The sequence below is a fragment of the Protopterus annectens genome, chromosome 12.part0 (assembly GCF_019279795.1).
Source record: "Protopterus annectens isolate FY-2018-M chromosome 12.part0, PAN1.0, whole genome shotgun sequence".
NCBI lineage: Eukaryota > Metazoa > Chordata > Ceratodontiformes > Protopteridae > Protopterus > Protopterus annectens.
The window spans coordinates 486719981-486732274 of record NC_056746.1 but is presented as its reverse complement, the minus strand read 5'-3'; the positions used below and the strand labels follow the sequence as shown (position 1 = coordinate 486732274).

The 12294-nt window shown below is 38.6% G+C and overlaps 1 protein-coding gene across 1 annotated transcript in view; it reads right to left on the bottom strand.

The window, feature by feature from the left end:
* The window catches only part of FLII (FLII actin remodeling protein), a 945835-nt gene that overhangs the window by 49860 nt on the left and 883681 nt on the right, over window positions 1-12294 (bottom strand). The window contains exons 27-28 of the mRNA XM_044089594.1: window positions 9677-9783; window positions 3325-3430 (exon numbers count right to left, since the gene is read on the bottom strand). Coding sequence (XP_043945529.1) covers window positions 3325-3430; window positions 9677-9783 — 213 coding nt within the window. The remainder of the gene's footprint in view (window positions 1-3324; window positions 3431-9676; window positions 9784-12294) is intronic.

Genomic DNA, 12294 nt, shown 5'->3' with positions numbered 1-12294 from the left:
CACTCAAACAAAGCTTTGACCTGCATGACATGCAGGAATTCAGGAAGCAATTCCCTAAAGATATACCACCATTTGTTGAAGATTGTATTCAAAAAGTAAGGCATTCTTTTAACATGTTTATGATCTGCTCTCCCTTCTCGTTATCAGGGACAAATCAAAATGGCTACAGACAACAACTCAATCAATGAGGCCATCAAGGCAATAAGACATGGCCTTGAATCCCTTATCAGACTAAAGCACAACACAGAGATTGATGTACAACACAAAGACACAGTTCATAATCCCAATGCCCATCTAAAGCATTTGCATTCTGTCCTTTTACAGCAGCAGTCAGACTGTTCTCTGAGAGGACCCTAGGATACTAAGGATTTAGCTTATCAAATTCCTTAAGAGTGCAAATTACAGGACTTGAACAAAGTGAGAAGACACAATGTACGAGTAGTAATAGTTATAAGTAACTACCCTTTACCATTTATTACAACAGAAATTTGTTCTTTACTTGCAGTCCCAGCCCTTATCTATGAATCAATATGCCCATCGCATCACTCCAAGGGTAAGGAGACTGAATCAGCCACGGTACTTTAAATTCATGTATTTATCTATATTTGTTAAATGTGATAGAGCACTGATCCTCATGGGTCTTTTTCAGTATCAACCCAGGTAGACTGCCTTTGTTAATGACTTGCTAAGAATCACGCAGTTATTAAAAGAGAACATGTTTATTTTATCATCTCTTGATGTTTCCTACACTTTAACTCCACTTTTGGACTCTATATACTTTTTTTATAGTTTTAAATGCAACTCCAGAGCCTGCCCACATGGGGTCTGTCATCTTGATTTTTAAGTCAACCTCTAGGTATCCCACATTGCAGTGTTTCACTTTAAAATATTACACCAAAGCCCCTAAGCTCCTGTCAATGCACTGACTTTACATGTGTTTTCACGTATACCCTGCTTTCTTTCAGTTAGTCAGGTTTAATTACCATTTCTTGCTTTTCAATGACTATTTAAAAGACAAACAAGGATAATCACGCAGAACAGTATTCTAAGCCTAGGTGGGCAGCCCTCAAACAATAGATGCATTGGCATGTGCAACTGAACTGGGTATTTTATGGCAGCTAGACACACATTTTTTAAAACATGAAGGTTTGTCAGATGATATGAAAAATCCAAAGCCATGAAACAAGTAAATGTATGCATTTGTAAAAACAATGGTTGGAGAACAAAGTACCCCAAATGAAAAACAAAATATCAATAATTCAGCAACAAAGAGGTATCATACACGGTGTGGGTCCAAGGAACTTTATTAAATAAAAAATAAAAGTAGTAAGCGCTTTTGCATCCATTGATGCTTCATCAGACTTACAAGTATTTCAGTCTGTCTTGATATACAAATTACGAGACCTTCTCATTGATCAATTAACCAATCAAACTAAATAGAAATAGTCTCATAGACAATGAAATTGCACACAAGTATAAGGTTTTTCTTGCTCAACTAATGAGCAAACAAATCAAAAACTAAATATCTCTTAATAAAAATATGAAAACATATAACAAGAAATATAAAATGTAAATAAACCATTGAAAACTAGTGTATATTGCTTAGTAAATCCTGCTGCACCCCACTCCTAAAAACAACAGATGGCAGTATCCACCCATCTCTGATTAGAGACCTATGTGTTGGCTAATATATACTGACCACACTGCAACGATTAATATGTCAGAAACAAATATACATATACATTTATATATATATATATATATATATATATATATATATATATATATATATATATATATATATATACACATTTTAAATCATACAATAAAACCAACAAAAAATACATATATGGCACATATATTAAATTCATGTGATCAAAAATGAATATAGTCTAACATCAAAATAAAATAAAAAAAATAATAAAAAGGCCTAAAAGACAGACACACACACACATACATACACACACACACACACATATATATATATATATATATATATATATATATATATATATACACACACACATGTCTTTCAATAGATAGGCCTTTGAGGCATTAGGGCATTAGGTTTATCGCATTTGTTTAAATATAGGAGGTTATGAATATGCATTTATATATAATTTTACAGAATCTTTTTATAAAAATTCTGTATGCACAAAAAGCACTAACACAAATGTTTTCACCAACAGTGGCCAAATGAGATATTTCTAATGCTAAAAACAGTTAAAGACTCAATTTCCAGCCATCTTGCTTGTTAAAATAATAAGCTATCAAGTGAACGTTCAAAACTATTTTAGAAAAACTGAACAGAGACTATGTATTCATGCCCTTGTACTCTCCCCTAATAATACACGTCATATAAGTAAGACCAGGAGAGGAATGAGATTTTCTTGAGATTACACATTATCCCTTAAAGTAACATCATACCCCAAGAGCTGTACAGCTAGTTTTTTGTCTTAACTCAAAAACATTTAAAAGTTATTAATTAGCAAACAAAGGAGGGCAACCAGCTATACCATCAGTTACAGTTTCAGTAAAAAAGTGGGCAAGTGGCAATCTGAAGAGTGGGGTGAAGCAGCTACAAGTCAGCTCTCATAGTCCTAGGGGTTTAAAGTACCAGACAAGTGTAGCATTAATGTAGAGACAAAATGCAGGCATGCCAAGGCTTTTCCTCCTAAGGCAGATTAAAATACCAGACAAGTGGAGTAGTAATGCAGGGGAGACACAGAAGACACTCCAGAGTTTCACCTGCTATTTGGCACTGAAGTACCAGACAAGCAAATTACAAATGTAGGACAGCCATTGTAGACACTACAGAGCTATTCCTCATGCAGGGAACTACAGACACATGAAGTGCTAATGCAGAGTAGACACTGCAGGCCCTCCACAAATGCAGGACTAAATAGGTTATGCTCTCCTTCTTTGTGAAGAAGCAAATGGTCTGCAATGCATTGTGGGGTCTACTATGAGACTCTGCTATTCTATCAAGTGAAACTCCTCCAACAACCTGCAGACCCAGTTAAGGGTAACTTGCATGCTTTCCCAGTAGCTTTGATGGTGAAGGACACTCTAAGAAAAGGTAAGTGTCAGCAGAGCCCTGCAACTTATGTCTCTCTGTTGCATATGATGAAACAGCACAAAGGCTTGAAGCAGAAACTTGAAAAATATAAATATGCTAACTAAACAAGTAAATAATGGTACAGCTCTGATGGATTGTTTTAAAAAGGACACAATACAAAAGTAAAATAAGAAAAATTGTTTTCAGAACTACTAAGTTATTAACAGTTAAAATAATTCCCATCAACTCCCCTCACATCCACTTACCTCTTTTCCGTTGTCCAGCAACATAATATCATCATCTGCCAGGTCATCCTGACAGAAGTCCGAACATTTCTCTGAGACTGCAAAATATCCCTTCTCATTGGAGCATCTAAAAAAAGACGAAGTATTAAGTACTGTAAGAAAAAATGTTTGTTACAACTACAACAAATTCATTCAGACGACAATTTGCAGCAATAACATAACACTCTATTTTATAAATATGGAAGTTGTTGTGTCTTTTGGCTTTTCCCGGTTAGGGGTCGCCACAGCGGAACTCTGGTCCGCTAATGATTGGCAGTAGATTTTTACGTGCCGACTTGCCGGGCCTGGCGCACAACCTTCAACGAAGGAACGCCCATTCACGCATGTCGCCACACAGAAGACGCTCTAACTGAGAATCGAACGGGGCACAAGCAAAAAGATTTCTACATAAACAGCAGCATATTTACAAGAAATTTGGTGCATATAGATTATAAACGTTTGAGAGTTTTGGTAAGAGGCTTTTTATACAAATATATTTATATACAGTATAAAATAATTTATGTTTAATTATTTCACTACTAAAATGTTGGTGACTTAATTGCCTGGATTTGACTTATGGCAATTAATTTTCATAGTTAAAAGAAACTGTTTAGTCTTTAATAATTTAGATTAAAATCAGTTTATGTAATGACCAACCATTAACCAATTTAAATTAGATGTACTTTAAATTTTAAATTTTACTCTATATTTTTACTGCGGTGGTGGTGCTGCGGTAGTGTTGTCGCCTCACAGTTAGATGTTGCCTGTTCGATTCTCAGTTAGAGCGTCTTCTGTGTGGTGACATGCGTGAATGGGCGTTCCTTCATTGAAGGTTGTGCATTAGGCCCGGCAAGCCAGCACGTAAAAATCTACTGCCAATCATTAGCGGACCGGAGTTCCGCTGTGGCAACCCCTAACCGGGAAAAAGCCGAAAGACACAAACAAACTTTGTTCCAGTGTTTGACAACAGCTACAAGGCAAGTGATATCATCAACAGTCAGTGCAAGTTCTTTCTTAGAAGTACTGAATCAGGAAGAAAGAGCTCTCCATAACCAGAATTAAGAACTACTGTATGTTACCTGGACACAAGGTGTTAGTCCAGTTAGACAGACTTTCCTATAAATTTTGAACTTGACAGCATGCCCCACATCTTATGAAAAATAATATAGTTGTTATACAAGTTACCCAAACAACGTTCGGCCAAAGCAATTAAGCCCCTCCTTTTTAATTGGCATTAGTGTCCAACAGGCATTCTATAACAGTCTGAGATGTAAGCAGTGACAAGAGGAAATATGTTTAACAGCTTTACATTTCAACTTTGTATGTCTGGTCAGTTTTTGACCATGGTCTGAGACTGAAATTGGTCAGAACTGATCAGTGCTCAACCCAAGTAAACAAATTCAAATAAATTAACAAATATTTATTCTGTGCCTTATCTGGTGTTTAACCTCCTGGGACAGAGTCAGCCCTCCGTAAGCTGGCAATAATGGGATGCCACTGAAGATGAGCTAGCCTAAGAGGGACCATCACTGCTCACTTGGGAGGCTTGATGGGTTGGCTGTCCCTATAATCCTTTTAGCACGTGCTCTCTACTCGGCCTAGGAGTAAGCATGCAATGAACTCTGAGGGATGTCTCCAACACTGCTGTGATGTTGTTATGAGTCCTGCTCCTCCTTAAGACAGTTGGCCTAAAACGTAATGTAATCTTGGGAACACCCCAAATATATGCACTTCACCGCTCTCCCCACGGAGAGGCCAGCAGGCAACTCCTCATAATTCCTCCCCTACCCATGCCAACTTCCCCACGGAGAGGCCAGCAGGCAACTCCTCATAATTCCTCCCCTACCCATGCCAACTTCAATAGCTGCCCACACCATGAAATTAACTCAGTCTTGTATGCCACAGTCAGGGATTTGCTTCACTGGACTACAGGAGCAGAAACTGTTCATGTTGTTATGCTGATGACTTCTCCAGGGCTGTACAAATACTCTAGCTGGGGATGTTACATTTTGTCTTATAAACTGAATAAATAATATGATTTTTTTTTTTTTTTTTGCTGTATTCACTAGCCTCCCTTGTTTTGTCATATTGCTGATCTATTTTTACATCAACTAATATAAAGTTTTCAGACATTCGTTTCTGAACTCATGACTAAAACATTTGTGCCTACTATGTTTGGCAGAGGAGACTGTGGTATGGGGGGGGGTCTGTTTACTCCCCTTTCTCTCTCTAAGCACATATCAAAGTATCACCGTTAACTTGCAGATATTACTAAAGACAGTACTGCAGGTACAACCTCACCCGTTTGTACTCCACAGATAACAGTAAATGGTTAACTGCTGAAGGTCACTAAAACTGTAATCTCAGAAGACATGAATCTTCCATAATAGAGCCTTCAAGTGGAGACTAACCAAAGGCTCACTGTTAAAAGGTACTCCTCACAGGTATGCATGATGGAGAAAAGACTTGGCCAAGATTCACCTGGCTGTCAAGAAACCCAGGGTCCTTACAATGAACATCTGAGAGAAAGATTAATGTTTTCAGCAATTATGCTAAAAAAATAACATAAAGGTCAATCCCTCTAAAGAATGAGGTTATAGTTGCTCAGTTGACACCTTGGGCAATCACCAAATTGATATGCCCCTCAACTACAGTTAAGGATCAAAAGAAATCCTCCATAACTGAGGTCCAAACAAGTCCTCTAGAACTATTATCTTTCTACACAATAGTTATTTATTATCTTTTCTACACAATCTGAAGCACTTTTCAGAAATTGTAGCTCATAGCTGCAATTCCTAACACAAACAGACTGGCAACAGGCCTTTGAAATCACTTAAGCAGGCACAATCTTAATCATAGCAGCTTAAATAATTACTTATACTACTTTCCATTGCAAGGACAGATCCCTATTCATACCCAGCCACCCAACAATAGAGACTGAGCTTCTGTCTTGTAGGAACTAATTGACACATCTTCTACGATGCAGCTCATATGGTCCAACAGGTTGCACCTAGAGCAGCCATCCTCCTCTCCCTACCCTAGCTATGGCTTTGCTCCAGATCTGTACACCAGTGATTACACTGGTGCATTTTTGCTTACATGCAAGTCAGTCAACCAGGCATATAAGCACTTTAGTGGCTCCACCATGACCAGTTAACTTTACAGTTTAGCAAGCAGAAGATATCTTGCCTACAGTGTCTCCCAGTCTATTACCGTTACCATGCCATAGCTGCTAACCTATTTGTTCTACCCTAATCCATCTAATCTAAGTTGCTCTGAATCCAGCTTTTGTGTTTTGCTCCACCACCTTCTAGCAGTTTATGTCCATCACCCTTTACAAGAAGAAAAATGTCATTATGTCTGCCATTAATTATCTTGATTAAATTAAAAAAAAACAAGATTTTCCTGATATAAGCCTCAATCAACGGCTGTGGGAGAAATGAAAACCCTTGATCTGCACAGGATTACTTCAAAGGTAATAAACCCTCTCTGCAGTGTAACAGATAAGGAAAACATAAAACAACCAGGTTTGCACTTTTGAGTTAGTGAAAATGTACCTCTGAAATATGCATATTTTCTTCTGAAGTACACCGAATCAGTATATGAGCCATCTCTATTTCTGTATCTGAGTTGTGGAGAAATACTGGCCTGGACTTAGAATGCTGTAGATGCAGCACTAGTCATCACTGTGAAGAACATGCTTCATTTTCAGAGAGACTTCACATGACCACTGACAATGCCAGAGAAGTCTGTGAAAAGAAAGTGTTTAAGTAGCACCAACCATACAGTCAGCCTCAGAAATTCAGTGACACAGTTGCTTTACCATTAGAAAGTGTCCTGGAATCAACCTGAAAAGTATGGACAGTCTGTAAACTACTGAGCTTTGTAATGGATGTTGAGAAACATAACTAGTTAAGCTACATTCTACTTTTATCATCTAATGCTTGTATTATTACTTTTGCTTTAAATAATCCTACTACTGGTCTCGGCGTGTTGAAACTGCTTATACACAGTCTTTTATTAAGCAAACTTTGTGGATGGTGGGAGGTGTTCATGGTGGTGCTACATGGGTCATACTTTGCTTTGACTCAACAGCACTGGATGGAAACTTTCATTATTTGTACTTTTTTGTATCCTGCTGCCTATCGGCCATCAGCTCCTCGCAATCCATTGGTCCACTTATTCCTCATAGGGAGAAAGTGGTTTACAGCCCATTCATTGCCTGTGAAGCAAGTAACAATCACAAAGTCATCACCCTGGTAACTGATAGGGCATTTTTTTTATTGATGTGGCCTAACCCCACCCACTGGTGGGGACACGGAATCTAGTATCACCACAGACAGACCACATAAGCCCCAGATACAATGGTGTACCTTGTCCCTGACATTCCTCTGGCAGAGCTACAGGAGTGGTTTGACCCTCCCTTAAGGATGCCAGGTCACAGGGGAGGAGTTATCACAACCCTGTCCACCAAAACAGCCCTCTGATGTAAGGTGCCATACTTCCTGCTCACCATGGCTCTTCCAGCCTCCCAAGCAGATAATCGATTTTGGGTTGTCTGGAATCACAGCCAGATCTTTATTCCCCTCTGTGCCACAAGTATTACTTACATATTTTTGACACACTATAATTTTACAGAAACTACTATATCATGCTCATTATTTCATGAATATTTCTTGTCAACTTTGAAAACAATGTTATTCTTTGCTTTTGAAGATTGCTGAAGACAAATCAGTTAGTGCGGCCATAATGCCTGCCACAGACAGTTCAGTACCTAAATGCTTCAGCAAAATGCTGACAACTTAGAGAAAACACAAGCAGGTTGTACAATTATTGATATTATACGGTCACAGCATATGTTCTTCCATGTTTGTAGTGTCATCTTCATTTCATAAGACTGAAAGTACACGTTATAGATAATGAATGAGACACATGTGCATTGGTTGTAAACAGAAAGCAGTGAACACGTACCACCTCTTGAACAAACAGCAGGGGTCAGGAAGCTAACTGGTTATTTGTTGTGTGCCTAGAGGAATTTTAGACCACAGTGATTAGAATCTGCATGAAATCCAGATCACAGTTTGTCAGATTCCTACTTGATTATCTGCAATGAAGCACAGTTTACCTATTTGTTAACATACACTGGACCGTAGTGACTTGGGTTACTTTCAACCAATGTGTGAGAAACAGTTGTGGGGCTGAGACCATTTCATTACAATACCACTGAGAGAACAAGTACTAGATGTTACAGAATATACCTGAAACTTTGGTTCCACTACGTCTGACTTTTCCACTTACTAACTTAATTCTATGCAAACAGTTCCATGCTATGCCACAGTTGGAAACAAATTCTGTACAGAATCTATAGAGTAACTGTGTAACCAAGATGCAGTGAGGTCAGCAGGAATTTTTTTTTCTAAACATTTTATTTTACTTCTATACTGCCACCTCACCACTACTACCGTCATCTTTATTCCATGATCACTCCACTTCCTCAACCCACTTCTCCTTCTTCCACTTTAAATGTAACAATGAAACTTGGAATCACTTCAGAATGGCTAACAAATACAGGTCTAGAAGCAAACCGTGTCACTGTAATACTTCTGCAGAAAATAATAAAGGAAAGCTGCAGAACTCCATATAAAATTGGGAGGAAATCAGTTTGCAGAAAAGAAAGTTTGGACAGTTTAGTCGGTCCCTACTTATTTTTTCATGTTTTTTTTTTATTTACTTATTAACCAGGTATACCCATTGGGTCAAACTGCCCCTTTTCAGGGGAAATCACATTTACAGACTTTCTCCCCACCTTCTGTTTACAAAGTGCTTTGGTAAGATTAACACATATACCATCTATACCATCCTATAATTCCCAGCTATTAAACTACTGCAGGCAGTCGCTATTCTTTAAATGAAGTGATGCTTCTTAACGTTCTTGCTTCATTTCCAAAGTTTTTTCCTCATATTTTTATCCTAGTAGTATAGCTCCTATGAATGAATACAAACTGCTGGATCCTGTCTACGTCTTTAAAAAATGCCAGAGCCTTATCTGGTTCATTTGGCTGCAGTGCTTTTCCCCAATAGGTTGAGTGGCAAACAAAACACACACACATGCACACACACATTCTCATACCTCCGCAATACAGCTGCAGAATAATGTACTTTTATCATGGAAAGGAAGGCATGACCCTGTGTGGAAAAGATGCAGAACTGCACTGTGAGCATCTTAAGCCAGATGCAGATGTAATAGGGTAAAATCTAAATTCAGCTGAATAATTTTAAACTCCAAACTTGTATAAAACGAGGACGTATTGCCTGCTACAGAATCACCACCTACCTGAACAGTCTGGCATGTTTCATATATTCTGCATCCTCATCGTATGGCTTCTGTCCACCAATACCAACCCAGAAGAAGTTTTCAGGTTCTTCTCCCTCATTTATCACCTGAAATACATAAAATACAACACTTAACCCACAGGATTCTTTTCCAGCTCTATTATTTTACTGTTTTTTTTGTTTGTTTTCTACATTTGACCTTGCCAACCTGAACTTGGACTTCATGTTTGAATGGAGTAGAAACCTGTGTGTGTGTGTGTGTGTGTGTGTGTGTGTGTGTGTGTGTGTGTGTGTGTGTGTATATTTATGTGTGTGTGTGTATGAGACAACACCGTCTCTCTCACACACGCACACACGCACACACGCACACACGCACACGCACACACACACACTTTATTCCTTTTCTAGGTCATAGCTGTAGACAGTCCCCCGAGTCAGTGTACATATCACATTATGGCTAACACATCAGTAAACAGTAAATTAATAACTTAGTAAACAAGTAAATATGAAAGCACATAACCAAAGATGTGAGCCTAAATAAAGGAAAAACTAGAGACACCTCAGCACAATATGATGCTCAGGAATAAGTGAATGTACTAGTGGAGGGGAGGGACTATTAGAGAGGCAGTGATGAAAAGGTAGAAAAGTAGGACAAGATATAAAAGGATGGAAAAACAGAAATAAGACGACAGCATTACAATGAGCAGGTCAAACAGCCAGCTAATCTACCAGATTAACAGAAAAAGACTCAGATGGTCAAATCCAACAAATACAGAGACATAAAAATTTTACCCCAGTGTTTTAGGGGGAAAAAGTTATAAATCGGAAACAGAAACGATAAATTATGGAGATAGTAGCTTTGGTGGTTAGGAGAGTAAGGACTGAAACACAAACATTCTAACAAAAGAACCCGAAGGAACTGCCCCAAGTTGAAGAAGGGAATAAGGAATAGAATGAATGGTGTAACCAAAAGGGAACAGTTACTTGGAAGAAGGGCAAAGAAGGAGAATCAGGAGCCTATTTGCTGAGGATAATAAAGTAAGCACTGGAGCTTGTAGAGGTTATGAAATAAGTACTGGGACATTCACAAAATTCATCCTAATGTCCCGAGTGAAATGGCAGACCCTCAGCCAACCATCTTACCTGCTCTTTAGCACCAGGCAGGTACCTTTAGAGCAGAGAACATGCTGGCTAGGATGATCTGAACCCAGATATACTGACCAGTGACACAGGCTTTAGCTAGGAGTAAGGTGATGGACAACACTATAAAAGAGAATCCAGTAACACTGACCAAGCACAACAAGCAAATGGAATTAAGGCATCTAAATCCTACCAGACAAAAACTGGCTGATAAAACAACAACATGGATCCAGTGAATATCTTCTATTTATTTTTTCAGGAAGCATTAAAAAAACCTAAGCCCCCTCCAGTCTCTAGAAGGCTGTCTCATCTTGTGTCAACCTAGGACATCTCTTCTGGGGAGATGGGGCTGTATACATGTCATATCACAATGGCCTACAATCAGAAACAATCACATCAGATAATCAAGTCCCTAATATCACACATTTGTCTATTTTCCCCACTTTCTCTATAACTCTCCATGGAGACTATGGAATAGCTTCACGAAGTCATATATATAGTCTCACACACTGGTCATCCTCATCATCACACATGCACACTCACACATGCATGTGTGCATACGTATTAAACAAAATCATCCAGTGTCTGCCAAGTGGCAATCATGGGTTTAGACTCTATTCCCCTTCTCTCCCATGGAATGGGAACAGCTCAATAGAAGTTCCATTACCTAGTTGACCATATGACCCCACACTGTTCATGACTTATCCTTTAATACAGCATTCAACATTAATCACACAAAAGGCTGAGAAGGAAGCAAGAAGAACTGGAAATTGAACACATACAAATATTACATGGATAGTGCAGGCAAGTCCCAGAGGAGGTGACTATTCTGGTCCAAACCATAACCTTAATTAGTGACACAGCACTTGGAGAAACAAGATCAGCAACTTATTTGCTGATGAGACTGCGGTGGTGGTGCTGCGGTAGCGTTGTCGCCTCACAGTTAAACGTTGCCCATTAAATTCTCAGTTAGAGCCTCTTCTGTGTGGCGACATGCGTGAATGGGCATTCCTTCGTTAAAGGTTGCGCGTTAGGCCCAGCAAGCCAGCATGTCAAAATCTACTGCCAATCATTAGCGGACTGGAGTTCCGCTGTGGCGACCCCTAACCAGGAAAAGCCGAAATAAACAAACAAACTTCAGTACACAGTGGAGCTTGGAGAGGTTATCAAACAAGTTAAAATGAAGTAGCTGTGGGGCAGTCTAGACAGATTAGTCATACAATTTTAGCTTACAGATTTACAATATAAGTATACTATTTCCCTTGTGGAACATTTTAAGCCTATCCAATTTTCCTTTTGGTGCTTTAATTAACCTATACTGTTTAGTTGATAAGTATATATTATTCCTAGTGAGAATAACTGGGATCATACCATAAAAATTTGATGGGATCCATACATGAAATAAAGTATTTAGGTACAGACACAGAAAAAATTCAGAATAGCCACAATATTTCTACCAGTATTAAATACATAATAACA